At 56.4% G+C, this 19,118-nt stretch overlaps 1 protein-coding gene across 1 annotated transcript; it reads right to left on the minus strand.

Annotated features, from left to right (window-relative positions):
• Positions 1-394: 394 nt before the first annotated feature.
• Positions 395-18,822, minus strand: MOB3C (MOB kinase activator 3C). Its single transcript, XM_007661887.3, has 5 exons — positions 18,698-18,822; positions 9,501-9,630; positions 6,992-7,484; positions 3,200-3,402; positions 395-2,589 (listed from the first exon to the last, which is right to left on the minus strand). Exons 3-5 carry the CDS (start codon positions 7,407-7,409, stop codon positions 2,560-2,562), a joined length of 651 nt encoding a protein of 216 aa, XP_007660077.1. The 5' UTR covers positions 7,410-7,484; positions 9,501-9,630; positions 18,698-18,822; the 3' UTR covers positions 395-2,559.
• Between the last annotated feature and the right edge of the window lie 296 nt (positions 18,823-19,118).

The following is a 19,118-nucleotide window of genomic DNA, read 5'->3' on the forward strand; positions in this document are numbered from 1 at the left end:
AGGACAGTTCTCTGCACTTAATAGACTATAAACCCCTGAGAGCAGAGATCACGTCTACTAACTGTAGTACTAACTCAGTGGTACTCTAAGTGCTCAGTACAGTGCTCTGCCGTCAGGAGGCCCTCAATAAATATGACCCGTGAGTCAGTTGTCTGCCGTGGAAGGCGTTGGGCAAGGTGTTTCTCTTCTCTGGACCTCAGTTTACCCATCTGTAAAAGGGGAATAGGATAGCTATTCCCTCCCTGCCACGACCAGTCGCTCCATAAACGCTATCTGCTAAAAATCTACCCTGCCCAGAACACTGTTCTAAGTGCTTGGGAGAGGAGAACAGAGGCAAAAGACAGGTTCCCTGCCCTCAAAGAGTTTACCATGGAATGGATTTTCGAATCGAGGGAGCAGGGAGAAGGACAAGGATATAAAAAGAGTAGGGCAAGTGGGTCAGGATAAAGTGACAGAATCAACAACTGAATATACATCCTACCCCATGGCCGAAAGTGGGTGTATTTACCTGTCGGGGGTGAGGGTGGCTGCAGGCCCCAGGGGATACACTCTGCCTGGACCCCACTGAAATCAGAACCCATCCATCGACCCCGCCCTCCGCATCCCCACCCCTGGGACTTTAATCGGACAGCACCCAAAAACCTACCCACGCCTTCGACTCCGCCAAGGGCAGCATGGGGCCTCACCTCGTCTGTTCTCTGGCTTTAAAAAAATACATCTCAGCATAATCAAAATAGATTCTCCCTCCTGCCCCCCACCCCCAACCCGGAATAAGTCCTGGAGCACCAATCAGAGCCGCGACACAGTGGGGCAGGGACGGCACAGTCAAAAGAACGTGGACCCTGCACTGGCTGCCAGAGGGATCGCCACACGGGTGCCACGGTGGCTCAGAAACAAGGCCGTCGGCTCAGCCCGAGTCTTGAGGCTCAGAAGGGTTTGGCTTCCATCACTTCTCCAGAGGGACGCGTCTCCGGGCCGAGTCCTGAGGAAGACTACGTAGCCACGGTGGGGCAGGTGTCGCCGGAAGGAGGAGTGGGAGGCCTGGTGGTGGTATGGGCAGGGATGGGCCGGGGACCGAGGCCCCAGAGCGAAAGGGGAGTCCTGTCTAGGTTATCATGGTACCGCTGTAGTTCTGCTGCACTGCAGCTGCAGACTCTTGCTGGCTTCTAGAATAAGCGTGCATGCGGCCTGTGGGAACCGAGGCCGGACGTGTGTCCCGTGCTCCTGCCGGTCCACCTACGGCCGGGGCCCAACACCCAGCGGTCTCCCCTTCCCCGATTCGGTCAGTCAGCCAGCCCAGAGCCAGGCAGGGACCCAGTCCTTGCCACAGGAATGGATCGAGATGGCAATTCCTTCCTCAGGGCCGGCTTTGATTCTGGAATCTGCCGATCCCAGGATCCAGAGGGAACACTCCCGAGGGCGGGATCGGTCCTGGGGGGAAGGTAGACGGAGGTCTCTTGTGAGGGAAACGGGGATCCCTTCTCTCGGCCTCGAGATATCTTCACGCAGCCCTGAAATCGAGGACCAGGGAGGAACCACTTGGCCAGGGGGCGGCCCAACAGTCACTGCTTTATCCGGTGGCGTCTCAACAGCCCACAGGGGGGACTGTTGGAGTGTAGTCTCATCAATGCCAAGTGGTTTTTCCTCCCTCCACAGACGTTCAGGTGGCAAAACAGGAGCCAGAGAGGTTTGGGCCAAGCCTGACCTCTTCCCTGACGCTCAGATGGAAGATTGAACTCTCTCTGGGAGACGGGTGACTCAGGAAGCCAAGGCACTGTCTTCCCAGAGTTACAAGAAACAGGAGAGATTCTTCCTCTGGCTGGAGATGGTTAGGGGCAACTCTGACTGGAGGCAGGGGGAGATACAAAATGACCTCTCTAAGGTCCCCACCCGCCCCAGGATTTGGCAAGTTGCTCGGAGCTCGGCTCCAGGGGATGGAGCTGGACCGTTCAGAAACCACCCCATTGGGCTGGGGGAGGTGGCTCTTAGCCCTGGCTCTGTCCCCTGGCCTGGTTTCCGCAGCAACGGGTCAGGGGTTCACAGCATCACTAGTGGCTCAGTGCAGGGAAGTAGGACAGGCCTGGGTGGTCCTTGGGGAAACTGGGGGGAAGACGGGGCCCCGGTCTCAGGCTGGAAACCCAGGCTCTCCCCAAATCACTACTGTTGGTCCAAACAACCAGGGCCGCCAGGCTCCCGTCTCCCACTGCTTCCACAAACCTTGGAAAAGGGAAGATTGCCCAGGGAAGGAAGAAGCCCCATGATGTCTGTCCTCAGCGACCCCCTTGCTGCTTCACTGAGGGCTGGGGGATGGTGGTCCAGGGCCCTGAGGCTCAGGGTGACCCTGACTGGGGCGGGGAGAAGCTCCGGCGGGGTATCCCGACTGCCCCCGGCCCCCAACCGCTCTTGGTCCTGAGGGAGGCTGGGCCGAAGCCGATGGCAGTGGTGGGAGGAGTCCCAAGGCTCTGTCCACGTCCAGGACGGCCCCCCTACCCTCCTCCGGGTTGGCAGGGGGTGCTGAGGTCCAGGACCCACTCTGGATGCTCCACAGATACCACTGCATCAGTGGCAGATCCTTTCAGTCATTTCTCTCTGCAAGGAGGGAGACCAGCAGCTTGTCAGGTGGGCACCCGGCCGGCCAGAGGTCCGAATCTGCCCGCCACCCCCGACCCCGGCCGAGACCGTTCCCCTCTAGGGTGTCCCAATCTTCCACCCCAGGCCCAGAAACATTTCAGAAACACCAGCTCAGAGAGCAGAAGGAAGAGCGCCCTGCCCTGTCCACTTCAGGGAGCTGGAAACCAGAGCTGCTGTGAGCTCAATGTGGGCAGGAAATGTGTTTGTTGTTCTATTGTACTCTCTGAAGCGCTTAGTATAGTGCTTTGCACACAGTAAGGGCTCAATAAATATGACTGAACGAAGGAATGAATGCTGCTCCCACCCCTCTGCTCCCCCAGCCTTCACAGGGCTCCGGGCGGGGGGCAGGACCCCAGAGGAGATGTTTGTGGGGGTGGGGATGGCATCCTGGAGGGGAAGGGACCCAGGGTGGAGTTCGATCCCCGGCTGCTACGGCTTCCCCGACAGAGCCCTGGCCTCACAGCACCGATGTCGGGACGGGACAAACCCGGCTCCTGCCCCGTGACCCAAGGGAGGAACCCCGAATTCCATGGGCTCGGGTCTCACGACGGGAGGGGGGGGGTCTCACCAGCGGCTCCAGCTCGCGGTGGTCCACCAGGCTGAACTCGCGGATGAAGTAGTAGAAGTGCTTGTAGCAGGTGTTGACGTGGGCCTCGGCCCCCAAGGAGATGATGCTGTCGAAGTGGTGGATGTAGACGTGGACGAAGACGCGGAAGAGGCGGGTGAGGATCTTGGTGCACACCTGCTGGAAGTTCTTGGGGAAGGGCACACCTGCGAGAGGGCAGCACCCGTCAGGAGTCCCCTCCGCCTCCTGACGCCCCCTCCCCAAGATCTTCTGCACACCTTGGTCCCGACTGAGCCCCCTCAAAAGACTGTAAAGCTCGTCGTGGGCAGGGAATGTGTCTGTTTATTGTTCTATTGTACTTTCCCAAGCGCTTGGCACAGTGCTCTGCCCACAGTAAGCGCTCAATAAATACGACTGAACGAACTGGAGGCAACCCAACCTTCAGCCACCTGGGCCTCCCACCGTCTGGCTCCCGGGACCGGAACCCTTGGCCGAAAATCGTCAGCTCCCAGAGGGCGGGGGCTGCCCCCTCTCTGACCTGCCTTGGCTACGGCCACCACGGAGTACAGGCTCGGCCCAAATTACTTCCTCCTTCCTGTTGATCGTTCCGCCTCCTGAGCTCCGTGAGCCGCCCCTTAATGAGGATAACGACCTCTTGAGTTTATGGCGCTTCTTTAGGCCTCCACATCAATGAGTTCACAACAACACGGAGAGGTGGGGAGGAGCCCGACTTGTTTTCCCCATTTCACACATGAGGAAACGGAGGCTCAGAGAAGTTGAGCGATTTGCCTGAGGATACCCAGCAGGCGAGTGGCAGAGCCAGGACTAGAACCGGGTCTCCTAACTCCAGGCCTATGCTCTCCCCACTAGACCACACTGCCCCTTGGCCCTTGGGTCTCACTGCCCACCAGAAAGCTCCTCTGAAGGGGAATGCTTAAATTAACAGTGTGAAGAGCATTGTTCTAAGGGCTTGGGAGAATCCGATACAATAGACCTGACGGACATGACTTCTGCCCACAAGTATCCGACTTCCTTATCCTCCTTCCTTCCTCTCACCTCTTCCCCCGCCCAGTCCTGATAATCCAGTGCTTAGAACAGGGCCCAGCGCTTACGACAGTGCTTGGTACATAGTAAGTGCTTAACAAATACCATCATTATTATCATCATAATAACTGTGGTATTTAAGTGCTATGTGCCAAGCACGTTACTAAGCACTGGGGCAGATACAGAATCATCAGGTCAGGCAGAGTCGCTTCTCGACTTGGGGCTCACGGTCTAAGGAGGAGAGAGAACGGGTGTTCATTCATTCATTCAATAGTATAACTGTCTATATCTTCATTACCCTATTTATTTTGTTAATGAGATGTACATCACCTTGATTCTATTTATTTGCTATTGTTTTAATTAGATGTTCTTCCCCTTGATTCTATTTATTGCCATTGTTCTTATCTATCTGTCTCCCCCAATTAGACTGTAAGCCCGTCAAAGGGCAGGGACTGTCTCTTAGCGATTTGTACATTCCAAGCGCTTAGTACAGTGCTCTGCACATAGTAAGCGCTCAGTAAATACTATTGAATATTTATATTACAGACGAGGAAACAGACCCAGAAGAGTGAAATGACTTGCCCAAAGTCACACAGCAGATGGTTGGTGGAGCCAGGAATAGAACCCAGGTCCTTTGACTCCCTGCCCTCTCACTCTTGGCCTGTGATAGCTGCTTTGCCGAGACCCAGATCCAGCTTATCCCGGGGCCTCTATCTCCCAGCAGGTTAAACTCAAGCTCTATCAACTTAGCCTTGCTGCTTCTCTAATGGATAGAACACGGGCCTGGGAGTCAGAAGAAGGTCATGGGTTCTAATCCTGGCTCCGCCATTTTGCTGCGTGACCTTGGGCAAATCATTTCACTTCTCTGTGCCTCCGTTACCTCGTCTGTAAAATGGGGATGGAGACTGGGAGGCCCATGTGGGACAAGGACTGGGTCCGACCCGATTTGCTTGTATCCAATCCTAGCGCTTAACAAATACCATCATTATTATTATTAATTATTATTATTATTATTGTTATTACCCAGCTATTCGCCTTGTTTTCAGCCTGGAAATAGTGTCCTAAACGAGGTGGACAGCAGAGGTCGCTACAGAACGCACAACCATCAAAGCCAGGGGACGACCCTGAAGAGGTCATCTGGTCCATCCCCCTGCCTCCACACAATCCTTCCCAGGCAGAAAGGGCTCCCTCGATGGTTGGAATCCCCTTTAGAGAAGAATGGTGCGCAGGCCACGCATTCCTCAGGAGCCAGAAAAGGGCTATGGGGGCGTGTTGGCTAAAGGGAAGGAGTTCAGCATAAAGGTGGAAAGTTTGGGGGGTTTTTAAATGGTATTTGTTAAGCTTTCTATGGGCCAGGCACTGTACTGAGCGCTGGAGTGGATGCAAGCTAATCGGGTTGGACACAGTCCCTTTCCCACGTGCGGCTCATCGTCTTAATCCCCGTTTTGCAGATGAGGGAAACTGAGGCACGGGGAATTTAAGTGACTTGCCCAAGGTCACACGGCAGTCCAGTGGCTGCTTGACAATAATATCACTAATAATAATTGTACCACCTGACAGACACTGCACTAAGCGCTGGGGTGAATACAAGCTAAGCGGGTTGTACGCGGTCCCCACATGGGGCTCACAGTCTTAATCCCCGTTTTACAGATGGGGGACCTGAGGTCCAGAGAAGTGAAGTGACTTGCCCGTGCTCACGCAGCAGACACGTGGCGGAGCTGGGATTAGAACTCAGGAGCTTCGACTGCCAGGCCCGTGCTCTAACCACTAGGCCACGCTGCATCTCAAGCGGCCACACAGCCTGGCGGGTTATGAAAAGTACCATCTCCGCCGACCTGCCTGGCCTCCTCCCCAAGCGAGGCCGGAGAGCTGGGGCCCAGCCAAGCCTTATCGGAGACGGAGATGAGCGCTCCCACAGAAAATCGGGTGGAGGTGGGGGGGGGAGGAGGGCAGGGAAGGCTGTGGGCCTCTGATAAGATAAAGGGGGTGGGTGGGGGGAAGGGAGAAGGAGAGAAACTTTTCCCTGATCCAGCCCCTCTCCCCTGCCTCTTCCCAAATCACTTGTCAGCAGCTGCGCTCTGCGGTGACACTTCTGGGGGAGGGGAGGCAAAAGGAGTGCTCTCCCCCCTTTCAAAGCCTTCCCGAAGGCCCATCTCCTCCAAGAGGCCTTCCCTGACGAAGCCCCTTTTTCCTCTTCTCCCGCTCCCTTCTGCGTCACCCTGACTCGCTCCTCTTATTCACCCCCCTCCCAGCCCCATAGCACGCATGTCCTTATCTCTAATTTCTTTCTTTCTATTAATGTCCGTCTATCACTTTAGACCATACAGTCACTGCGGGCAGGGAATGAGTCCTGTTTATTGTTATATTGGACTCTCCCGAGTGCTTAATACGGTGCTCTGCACACGGTCAGCACTCAATAAATACGACTGAATGAATGAATGAGAAACGGTAGGATTTTTAGGGAGAGATTGGGGCGGGGCTGGGGCCGACAGCCTTCAGAAACCCGATGTGGCGTCTCTCCTCTAGACCGTAAGCTCCTTGAAGTCAGGATCAGGTCTACCACTTGGGTTGTGCGTTGCGCTCTCCCAAGCGCTCAGCACACAGTAACTGCTCAATAAATTCCACTGATTGATCGATCGACCCTACCCTCTCGGAGCCTCCCGGGTCCTGGCCGGGCTTCGCACCCCCCACGATTGGATCCGGGACAACGTCGTCACCACCCCGCTCCGCTCCCCCCGGGGGACCCCTCACCGACGCGGGTGGGAAAGATCTCCTCGTTGTTGATGAGGGTCTCGATCCAGTCCATGAGCATGGCCATGTACTGGGGGGCCGGTAGCTTGGCGGGTCGCCGGTAGCGGTGCTCGTCCTGCCAGCGGTACTCGTACCGGAGCCCTCCGGCCATGACCGGACAGCTGAGGGCGGTGCAGAACTCCGCCATGGTGCCGTAGATGAGGTTGATGCGGTTAAAGAAGTCCACCACGTGCACGGCGATCCAGTCGTTGATGTTCTCGCCCGGGGGCAGCTGGACGGCGGTCCTGAGGTCCAGCCCGGATTTGAGGGAGGCCTGGGCCTTCTTGTAGAGCTCGAAGCGCTGGGTGCCCGGCTCGAACTTCTTGCGAGGGCGGAAGGTCTTGTCTTTGTTGAACACCTGCTTCAGGCAGAGGGCCATGGTGGGGCGGGGAGGGGGAGGGTCCTCGGGGGCCGGAGCGAGGGGCGCCTAGGCTGGGGTGGACATGAGGCCTGCCTGGAAGACAAAGAAGTCATCGGGGGGTTGGTTATTCGTTTTTCTATCGTATTTGTTAAGCGTTTACTAAGTGTCCTGACTGCTGGGGTCTTGTCTTGCGCCGTTGAGTCGCTTCCGACCCAGAGCGACACCACGGACATATCTCTCCCAGAACGCCCTGCTCTCCATCTGCGATCGTTCTGGTGGTGTATCCGAAGAGTTTTGGGGTGGATACAAGTTAATTAGATCAGACGAAGTCCCTGTCCCGCATGAGGCTCACAGTCTAAGGAGGAGGGAGACTAGGAGAACAGAGGCACATAGCAGTTAAGTGACTTGCCCAAGGTCATGCAGGAAGCAATTGGCAGAGCCAGGATTATTAATAAAAATAATAATTTTGGTATTGTTAAGCACTTATTGTGTGCCAGGCACTGCACTAGGCGCTGGGGTGGATACAAGCAAACCGGATCGGACACGGCCCCTGCCCCACGTGGGGCTCACAGTCTCATTCCCCATTTTACAAATGAGGGAACTAAGGCACAGAGAAGTGAAGTGACTCGCTGAAGGACACACAGCAGACAAGTGGCGGAGTTGGGATTAGAACCCAGATCCTCGGATTCCCGGGCCCTTTCCACGGCTTCTCATGACCAGGTTAGCCGGTCGGGGCCAGGAGCGGGTTGGGAGGGGGTGGGTCGGGGCAAGATGCTAGGGTGGGGATGGGGAGGAGAGGGAGCGGGGAGGACAGCGCAACCCTCCTCATTCTCCCCGACTGCCCCTCCCCAGGCTCCCAGCTCGGCAGGTGCAGACGAACTGCGTCCCGCAGAAAAAAGAAACCGGAATGAGGGGCCGGAGCCTCACCATCACTTTCCACCACGGCCTGATTTCACTTTGGCTTTCCGCCCGATGTTCTTTCTCCTTCCCTCACTCCCCACCCCCATCGGGGATCGGGGCCAGGGGGTCCCTATGGGTCCGCGGGGCAGGGCTGGGGCGGCGGCAAGTCAAACCCGGGCTCGGGAATCCCACCGGGACCGAGATAAACACGATAAGGAGACCGGAGGAAAGCCCATGGCAACAGGAATAACAAGAGTAATAATAATTATGGTATTTGTTAAGCGCTTTCTCTGTGCCACACACTGTACTAAGCGCTGGGGTGGATACAAGCAAATCGGGTTAGAGACGTTTCCTGTCTCTGGGGTTCCCGGTCTCAATCTCCATTTTCTAGATGAGGTCTGAGGCCCAGAGAAGTGAAGTCACTTGACCCAAGTCACACAGCAGAGGAGTGGCGGGGCCGGGATTAGAACCCGTGATCTTCTGACTCCCAGGCCCGGGCTGCAGGAGGGTCCAGGAGGGGAAGCCAGGGTCGGAGGGGGCTTCTCTGGACACGAGGTTCGTGTTTCCCCTTCCAACCCTGCTCCCCGTTTCTCGACCTTCTCAGCCCTTGTTCGACACGGCCCCCGGCTATCCGACCTGGGTCCGGAGGCCTGCAGCCCTGAGCCCTTCCCCAGCTCATCCCCCTTCATCTCCGACTCCCCCCCACTCCAGTAAAATTAGCTACGTCTCCTCATGCTCAAATAATAATGATAATTAATAATAACTGTGCTGTTTTAGCGCCCATCCACTTCCACTTCTAGACCGCTCCCCCTTCTAGACTGTGAGCCCATTGCTGGGTAGGGATCGTCTCTATTTCTTTGCTGAATTGTGCTTTCCAAGCGCTTAGTACAGTACTCTGTCCACAGTAAGCGCTCAATAAATGAATGAAAGAAAGCGCTTACTATGTGCCAGGAACTGTACTAAGCACTGGGGTGGATATAAGCTAGTCAGGTTGAACACAGTCCCTGTCTCACATGGGGCTCGCAGTCTTCATCTCCATTTTACAGATGAGGGAACTGAGGCACAGAGAAGTGAAGTGACTTGCCCGAGGTCACACAACAGTCAAGAGGTGGAGCCGGGATCTCCCCCAGTGACCCAGCCCGGAACATCAGACACCCCCGACCCTCACCCAGTGACCCCACGTGGATATTCATCCATGAATCTGCCCACCTTCCTCTGGTGCTGGTGTTCCTGGCGGCGCAGCTCCCTCTACGACGGGCTCCCCGGTGCTCCCCTCACAGGGGAAGAAGTGCTCCCTTCCTCCAGCAGGCCCCTGAGCGTCGGCGATCGGCCGGTGTCTCTGTTGGGAAGGTCCGAGCCTATCGCAGATCCGCCCCCACGAGCCCAACGGCGAGGGCCGAGGGCCCAGGGACAGATCTACCCATTTCTCGGACGAGAAAACCGAGTCCGCGGAGGTGTCGGCGGGGCCGCTCGCAAGGCCGTGGACTGACTGCGGGGGTGTTTCCTCTTCCTCAGAGGCTGGGGGAGGGGACGGACGAAGTGGGGGAGGCTGGGGGGGAGGCAGGGGGAGGGGAGGCCTGGGGGGACCGGAGGTGGGAATTTCCAGTTCGGCGCTTAAAGCACAAGCGATCTGCACTTCGCCCTTCCTTCTCCCCCAGGGCCGGAGAAAAGTCCCTTCCTCAGGGAGACCCCACGTTCTCACGTGTGGGTGGGGAGAATCCTCAGCACTGGGGAAGTCAGGGCCTCCCCGCACCAGACCATCAATAATATTGCCTGAAGGCGCAGAGCGCTGTACTAAACGCTTGAGAGGGCACGGTGCTGCATTGCCTCCATGGTGGGCTGGCCCCGGGGGTCCCCCGGAGAGAGGGGGCACCCAGCCCCGCCCAAGCACCGGGGCCAGGAAGCTAATCTAAATCCGTCCCGCTGCAGTGTCAGCCCACTTCCTATGCCGTCCTCGGTCGGGAGGCCGTGGATCCTAGGCGGCTGTTTTCCTCTGGAAAATGATTTTAACTCTCACGGCCAGAGGCGTCTGGTGGTCTACCTGTGTGGCCCCACCTGGATCTGCCCTCCACACCCCCCCGCACCCTTTCTCTGTCTCTCTCCGCAGCCAAAGATTTTCCACTTGGGGACCCCATTATCCACAGAGCTCTGAGGAGACCCCCTACAATAATGATAATCATTCTGGTATTTGCGAAGCGCTCGCTATGAGTCGGGCACTGTACTAAATGCTGCGAGGGGAATACAAGCAAATCAGATTGGACACAGTCCCTGTCCCACATCCGGCTCACACCCTTAATCCCCATTTTACAGAGGAGGTCACTAAGGCCCGGAGAAGTGAAGTGACTTGCCCAGGGTCACACAGCAAACAAGTGGCGGAGCCAGGATTAGAACCCAGGTCCGTCTGACGCCCGGGCCCGTGCTTTTCCTACTAGGCAATGCTGCTTCTCTTGTCTCTAGTCTCCTCTGAAATCCCAGAGGGACCTAAGCCAAGGTGTCAGGACTCGGTTTCCTCATCCGTAGAAGGGACACAAGTGGCGGCCAGCCGGCTGCCCAAGGGACGTGGGGAGATCCCTCGGGAATGTTGGGACATCGGTGCTTCCTGCCCATCTGGGATTACCTCCGGCCTTCCGGCCCTAGCCGAGGGCCACATCTAGCAGGCAGCGTGGCTCAGTGGAAAGAGCCCGGGCTTGGGAGTCAGAGGTCATGGGTTCGAATCCCGCTCCGCCACTTGTCAGCTGTGTGACTGTGGGCAAGTCACTTCACTTCTCTGGGCCTCAGTTCCCTCATCTGTAAAATGAGGATTAACTGTGAGCCTCACGAGGGACAACCCGATGACCCTGTATCTACCCCAGCGCTTAGAACAGTGCCCGGCACATAGTAAGCGCTTAACAAATACCAACATTATTATTATTATTATCATTATTACCAGGCAGGAGCCCGTGTGGGCGTTTTTTGTCCTGATTCAGAAGGACAGTCCAGCCGGGGATCAAGGACCGCAGCCGCAACGGGAAAAGTCAAAACACACCTGGCAGAGACTGTGCAAACTTGCCCTGTAACTGAACCCCACCCCCTCACCGCCACATCTGATAGTCCTTTCTCTGCTTCGTTTTTATGTTTTTATTAAGGACTTAGTACATGCCAGGCACTGTATTAAGCCCTGGGATAGAAGCAAGCTAATCAGGTTGGACACAGTCCACGTCCCCCGTGGGGCTCCCAGTCTTGATCCCCCTTTTACAGATGAGGGAACTGAGGCCCAGAGACGTGAAGTGATTTGCCCAAGGTCACTCAGCAGACAAGTGGCGGAGCTGGGATTAGAACCCAGGTCCTTCTGACTCCCAGGCCTGGGCTCTATCAAGTAGGCCCGCTGCTTGGAGCAAGGACTTATCCAAGGTGACGCAGCCCAAGTCTCTGGACGAGCCATCGGTTTGCACTTTCTGTTCCTGTGAGGGTACAGTGCTCCCTGGCACTTACTCTCTCCCGCAGGCGGGTTTGTGGGGAGAGAGTGGGGTCCCTGGTTGAGGGAAAAAGCCACATTAGACTGGGAGCTCCTTGAGGAGTATTAGTATTCACCCTCCTCCCAGTATTTACTACAGTGCTTAGCTCTCGGGAAGCACTCAATTCATAATAATAATGATAATAGTGATACTTGCGGTATTTGTTAAACACTTACTGTGTGCCAAGCACTGAACCGAGCCCCGAGGTAGATAGAGGATAACCAGGTCGGACTCCGTCCCTGTCCCACGTGGGGCTCGCAGTCTAAGGAGGAGGGGGTTCAGGTATGGAATCCCCATTTTCTAGATGAGGAAAGTGAGGCCCAGAGAAGCAGAGTCACTTAACCAAAGTCGCACAGCAGGCAGGTGGTGGAGCCGGCATTAGAACCCAGGTCTCCCCCCTCTAGGCTGTAAGTTCTTTGCGGGCGGGGGATGCGTCCGTTTATTGTCGTACTGTGCTCTCCCAAGAGCTTAGCAAAGTGCTCTGCACACAAGTAAGTGCTCAATAAATCCGATTAACTGACTCCCGGGCCCGAGCTCTTTCCCCAAGACCACGCTACTTCTCGTGGTTGAACAGAAAGGTCACCGGTTGATTGGAAAGTTGGCCCCGGGCCTCCTCTAGCCCAAAAGGCTAGGACATATGACTGGTCAGTGCACCACAGGGCCTCCCACCTCCCGCCCAGGAGGAGGGAGGGAGCGGGTGACCAGAGACCATCCTCGGGGGGTGGGGCGGGGGTCGCTCCGGCCGTCGCCAGGGCCGATTGGGTTGAGCTGCCTGGGCGGTGATGGTGGCGGGAGGGTTAATTCCCCTTGGCGCAGAGCCTGGAGGCCTGGGGCTGGGGGGGTGTGGGGGGGTATTTCCTCTCCAGCAGCGCAATCAGCTTGGCGGGGGCAGGGGCCGGGGTCACGAGGAAGGCAGAAAAAACTGGACGGCTCACTCTAGGTTGGGAGGTGGCCTGATGCTTTCTATCCCACTTCCTCCTGGACTTTTGAAGAGAAACTCTGATTTCCTCTGCCAAAAACACCCGCGTGGGAACCCCGTGGGCGCCCCCCGACCGCAGCCCCACCACCACCCTTCCCCCCGTTTCCCATCGGAGCACGCCCGCCCCCCAACACCCTCCTCCCCGAGCGTCCGCCCACTGCTGGACTGGGGCCGGGGAGGGGTCTGCCAGGCCCAGCACCTGCTCCATCCCCAGCTCTGGATGGGAGAAATCCCTCCAGAGGAATTTTGGGAATTCCCAGGGGATTCTGGAAATCGACGCCTCCTTCCTGCCCCCAACAAGACCGAGGAACGGCATGGAAAGAGCTCAGGGTGGGGTGGCCAGGAGGCTTGGCGACCAATCCCACCTATGATAATAATAATAATAATGATGGTCTTTGTTAAGCGCTCAGTACGTACCAGGCACCGTACTAAGTGAAGGGGTGGTTACAAGCAAATCGAGTCGGACACAGTCCCTGTCCTATGTGAGGCTCAAAGTCTCAATTCCCATTTTACAGATCAGATAACTGAGGCACAGAGAAATGAAGTGAGTCGTCCAAGGTCACAAAGCAGACACGTGGCGGACCCGGGACCCGGGACCCTGGCCTGCCGGTTGACCCACGGACAAATGACTTCCCCTCTCTGGGCCTCGGTTTCTTCATCTGTGAAATGGGGATAATGCTCCTGTATCCCTGCCTTCCCTACCACCTTGTGGGTCGGGGGCTGCGTCCGATCTGATTACCTTGTAGTCATCCCAGTGCTTAGGTCGGAGGAAACGATTAATCAGAACTATTATCATCGTTGTCTGGCAAGGTGGCAGGGGTGAAGGGAGAGCTGGTGTGTGGAGCAGCGTGGCCTAGTTGCTAGACCCTAGAGCTTAGGACGGTGTCTGGCACATAGTCAACGCTTGACAAATACCTTAAAAAAAAAAATTAGTAGACAAGTTCCCTGACAATAACAAACAAAGCCAGGTGGGGACGTGGGAAGTCGTAGGAAAACAGAGGCGATTCCAACATCCCCTCCTTATACACATATACACACACACGCACAGATACACACAGATGCACAAACACACACAGAGGCAGACACTCACTTCCACTCCGTCTTTCCCACCATTGTTCCCTGCCGGCCGGCCTTCCCCCGTTCACGATCCGGGATGGATGAATGAGTGTTGTGAGCCCGGGTTCAGTCCTCGGCTCCTTTCTTCCGGGCGGAACTGAGGTCCCTGGACACCCTCATTTGTGCCTCGGACGTTACCCCTCCGGCTGCCCGCCCCCCACCCCGACGTACGGCTCCCTGCCGCCTCCTGGTTCTCCCTCCACCTTCCGCCTTCGACTGCGAGCTCCCGGCGGGCAGGGAAGGCGGTTGCTCTCCCAAGTGTTTAGTGAGGTGCTCTGCACATGGGAGGTGCTCAATAAATAGGGCTAATTGCCAATAAGGCAATAGAAGCGCCTTATTGAAGCCTTCCCTAAGCCCTCTTTTCCTTCGCTCCCCTTCTCTTCTGCGTCGCCCTGACTTGTCCCTTTATTCATCCCCCCTCCCCCACAGCACTTATGACCATATCTTTAATTTAGTGATTTCTACTAATGTCTGTTTTCCCCTCTAGTCTGTAAGCTCGTTGTGAGTAGGGACTGTGTCCGTTATATTTTTCTATTGTACCCTCCCAAGTACTTAGCCCAGTGCTCTGTACTCAGTAAGCTCTCATTAGATAAGACTGACTGACTGCGAGCCACTTGGGGAATACCAATCCAGCCAAACTGCGTCCAAACCGATTTGCTTGTTTCCACCTCAGCGCTTAGTACAGGGCTTGGCGCATAGTAAGCGCTTAACGGACCATCGTTATTATTTCTTATCCACAAGGAGCCTGCCACACCGCTGATGGATTGATTGATCGACTGATCTCCTTGTCTGATCCTTCGGCCGGAGGAAGGCCCGCCTGGGAGACATCCTCTGCGTTGGGTTTTTTTTTCGTTTAGTTGGGTTTTTTTACGGTACTTGTTTAGCACTTAGTATGTGTCAAACACTGTTCTAAGCGCTGCAGTAGATACAAGTTAAATAGGTTGGGCACAACCCCTGTCCCTCATGAGTCACAGGTTCGAATCCCGCTCTGCCACCTGTCAGCTGTGTGACTGTGAACAAGTCACTTAACCTCTCTGGGCCTCAGTTCCCTTATCTGGAAAATGGGGATTATGACTGTGAGCCTCGTGTGGGACAACCTGATTACCCTGTATCTACCCCAGCACTTAGAATAGTGCTTTGCACATAGTAAGCGCTTAACAAATACCAACATTATTATTATTACGGGGCTTACAGTCTAAGTAGGAAGGGGAACAGAAGAACTGAGGCCCAGAGAAGTGAAATGACTTGTCCAAGGTCACGTAGCAAGCAATTGGCAGAGGTGGGAATAGAACCCAGCTCCTCTGACTCCCAGGTCCGGGCTCGTTCCACGGGGCCATGCGGCTTCTCAAGGTTGAGGAGGGAGGGGTTGTGAGCAAGCATGGGGGGGGGGTGCACATATGTGTGTGCACGCATGTTCCTGTGTACATGCTGTGTGGGTGCATGCATTCAGAAATGCGTTCCCTTGGGCACAACTGGACTCTCCAGGCCAGGCCCTGCCCGCCCCCCAGCCCTGAGGGGCGGCTGCCAGAGACCCCAGACCCTCAGGCTGACTGAGGGTGAAGGGTGAGTGGTGCTTCGGGCTGGCCTTTTGAAGAGAAAATATTTATTTTTGCTTTCCCTTTTCTGTTCCCCTCATGGTCTCACTAGCCCCGGCCGCTCCCAGGCCACAGGAGCCATGGCCTCAGGCGGGAGCCGGCAACCTCCACTCCCATGTTGAAGTCAGTCGGTCAGTCGTATTTATTGAGCTCCTTCTGGATGCGGAGCACTGTACTAAGCAGTGGGGAGAGTACACTATACCAGACACATTCCCTGCCCATAATGAGCTTACAGTCTAGAGGGGAGAGAGAAGCCTAAGCTTCCTCCTCTTCGACTTGACCCTTGCCGCCCAGCTCTACCCCAGACCGTTCCTGCTTCTCTCCATCCCAGACCCTCCTTCTGGCTAGGACATCCCCCTTTCCCAGCCTGCTCCTTCGGTGGCAAGAGCCCCAAGAAGTCCTAGGAAGCAGCGTGACCCAGTGGAAAGAGCACAGGCCTGGGTCTCAGGAGGACCTGGATTCTAATTCCGGCCACGCCACAAGCCTCAGTTTCGTCATCTGTCAAATGGGGATTCAATACCTGTTGGCCCTCCTTCTTAGACACCTGGGATAGGGTCTGTGTCTGACCTGATTATTTTATACTTACCCCAGGTCTTAGTACAGTGGTAGGCACACAGTACGTGCTTAAGTATTATTACTATCACTGTTATTATTATGTACCCAGGTGAGGGGTGGTGGGAAATCGCTGTGGGATCTCTCTGACTGGACTGGCTCCCCCTCCACCACCCCGCTCAGACCCAGAGAGAAACTGCGGCCTTGAGAGATGAATGACTTGCCCAAGGCTACCCAGCTGGCCAGTGACAGAAGAGGGGGCTGGGGGATTTAGATCCCAGAGAGATTTGATTGCTCTTCCATCCCTAACCAACCGTCCCTCTCTTTGGACCTAGGTTTCTCTTGACCGCGAGCCTTTGAATTTTGCAGCAAAGGCCGAGGAAACGCTCACCATCTGGCCACCTGGCCTTAGGGCTGGGACGGAGGGCCAATCAATCAGTTGATGATCTTTATCGAGCACTTACTGTGTGCAGACCATGTACTAAGTGCTTGGGTGAGTACAATATAACAATATAATAGAGTTGGTAGACACGTGCTCTGCCTACGAGGAGCATAACCTTGGCATTATCCTTGTCTCCTCTCTCATTCAACCACATAATAATAATGTTGGTATTTGTTAAGCGCTTACTATGTGCAGAGCACTGTTCTAAGCGCTGGGGTAGACACAGGGGAATCGGGTTGTCCCACGTGGGGCTCACAGTCTTAATCCCCATTTTACAGATGAGGTCACTGAGGCACAGAGAAGTTAAGTGACTTGCCCACAGTCACACAGCTGACAAGTGGCAGAGCCGGGAGCCGAACCCATGACCTCTGACTCCGAAGCCCAGGCTCTTTCCACTGAGCCACGCTGCTTCCCAACCACATATTCAATCTCTGCCTTCTCCTCTCCCGCCTCGATCACCGTATCAGCCTCCTGGCTGACGTCCCAGCCTCCCGTCTCTTCCCACTCCGGTCCGTACTTCACTCTCCTCCCTGGATCATGTTACCCCACTCCTCAAGAACCTCCAGTGGTTGCCAATCCACCTCTGCATCGAACAGAAACTCCTCACCATCAACTTTAAAGCAATCAACCTTCCCCCTCCTACCTCACCTCGCTACTCTCCTACTACAACCCAGCCCGCAAACTTTGCTCCTCTAATGCCACCTACTCACTGTACCTCGATCTCATCTATGTCACCACTGACCTTTCACCCATGTCCTGACTCTGGCCTGGAAACCCGTCCCTCTTCATTTCCCGCAGACGGTGACTCTCCCTGACTTCAAAGCCTTATCGAAGGTCCAACTCCTCCGAGAGGCCTTCCCTGACTAAGCCCTCCTTTCCTCTTCTCCCACTCCCTTCTGCCTCACTTTGACCTGCCCCCCTCAGGCCCACGGCCCTTATTCGAATATCTGTGATTTATTTATTTATTTATTTATATTAGCGCCTGTCTCTCCGTCTAGACGGTAGACTCATTACGGGCAGGGAATATGCCTGTTATATCGTTACGTTGCACTCTCCCAAGCGCTTAGCGTGGTGCTCTGCGCACAGTAAGCGCTCAATAATTACGATTGACACATGATAATAATGATAATGGCATCTGTTCAGTGCTTACTAAGGGTCAAGCACTGGTCTAAGGGCTGGGATAGATAAGAGATCATCAGTTGAAGGGCCTGGGAGGGCTGAGGAGGGGAGGAGGAGGAGGGATGGAGAGGGGCAGGGGGATTGGGAGGGTGGGGGCTCTGTGGCCACTTCTGGAGGCCCACGGGATCCCGTACCAACAGGGACCCCCCCTTGTTTTGGGCCCCCTGATCCTTCTCCCTCCTTTCTCCCCACCCTGAAGCCCCGGTCTCGACAGGTCAGTCAGTCAATCCTATTTCTTGAGTGCTTACGGTGTGCACAGCATTGTACTAAGCGCTTGGGAGAGTACGATATAACAGGCGTATTCCCTTGCAGGTCCTGGTTAGGTCCCCCGCCGCCTCGCCCCCCTGCCACTCCAGGATGGAAAGGAGGACTTGGCAAACCCCTCCCTGAACAGTGGCCCCCAGGAGGAGGTGGGGACAGGTGCCCTCGCCCCCATTCTACAGGTGGAGAGAGCAGGGCCAGGGGCGACTTTATAAAGCGCCCTGGATGGCTACAGAGGTAGCTCTGCTCAGCGGTCAGAGCCCCGGACCAGAAACGGGGGCCGGGGATTGGAGTCCCTGTTCTCCCCCTCCCCTCAACTGATCCATGAGGGAGCCCGGGGAGGGTCACAGTCCTCGAGGCCTCAGTTTCCCCACTTGGGTGTGGACGGAGGGGGCATGGCCAGGGACCCCCTCCACCCAGAGGCCCTCGGGTGGGGAAGCGGCGGACTTCCCCCCCGAAATCCCGAGGCCTCGAGTTGAGACGCGCCAGTCCCATCCCTCCAGAACCGAGACACCCAGGGTAACCCCTCATCCCCGCCCCCTGGTCTCCGGACCCTCTGGACCCACCCCTGAGACCCTCCCCACCCTCCCGAACCCGGCGGCCCAGGGGGCAACAAGAGGGACCGCCCCCCTTGGGGTGGGGGTAGAAGCAATCTCTGACCCTAGACCCCCGTTTCCATCTCCACCTCCCCGGATGGAAGGCACAGCTTTGACCCCCAGAAAATGTCTGAGGGAAGGGGGTCCCCCCACCCTCGGGGACCACCCGAGAGCCGGACCAGAAACTCTTACCTTGTCTTAGGGGGTCCTCCGGGGCCGGTGGGCACAGCGGATGGCCAAGGGGCCCGGGGGCTGGAAGGGGGAGAGTGGAGGGGCAGAACGGGGTGGAGAGGTTGGATGGGGGGAGAGTAGATGGGCAGAGAGGTGGGTGGGAGGGCAGAGAGGTTGGGTAGGGGGCAGGGAGGTTGGATAGGGGGAGAGTGGATGGGCAGGGAGGTTGCGTGGGGGGCAGAGAGGCTGGGTGGGGGAGAGTGGCTGGGCAGGGGGGCAAAGAGGTTGGGCAGGGGGCAGAGAGGTCGGATGGGGGGAGAGCGGATGGGCAGAGAGGTTGGGTGGGGGGCAGAGAGGTCGGATGGGGGGAGAGCGGATGGGCAGAGAGGTTGGGTAGGGGGGCAGAGAGGTCGGATGGGGGGAGAGCAGATGGGCAGAGAGG

This window comes from Ornithorhynchus anatinus, chromosome 18 (genome assembly GCF_004115215.2).
Source record: "Ornithorhynchus anatinus isolate Pmale09 chromosome 18, mOrnAna1.pri.v4, whole genome shotgun sequence".
Classification (NCBI taxonomy): Eukaryota; Metazoa; Chordata; class Mammalia; order Monotremata; family Ornithorhynchidae; genus Ornithorhynchus; species Ornithorhynchus anatinus.

Excerpts from the sequence above, each read along its gene's own strand:
- MOB3C (XM_007661887.3), bottom strand. The coding sequence starts at position 7,409 with ATGGCCCTCTGCCTGAAGCAGGTGTTCAACAAAGACAAGACCTTCCGC. Across the intron at positions 3,403-6,991 it reads GATCTTTCCCACCCGCGTCG|GTGTGCCCTTCCCCAAGAAC; the intron begins GTGAGGGGTCCC and ends GCCCTCTCGCAG. Across the intron at positions 2,590-3,199 it reads ACCGCGAGCTGGAGCCGCTG|AGAGAAATGACTGAAAGGAT; the intron begins GTGAGACCCCCC and ends CCCTCCTTGCAG.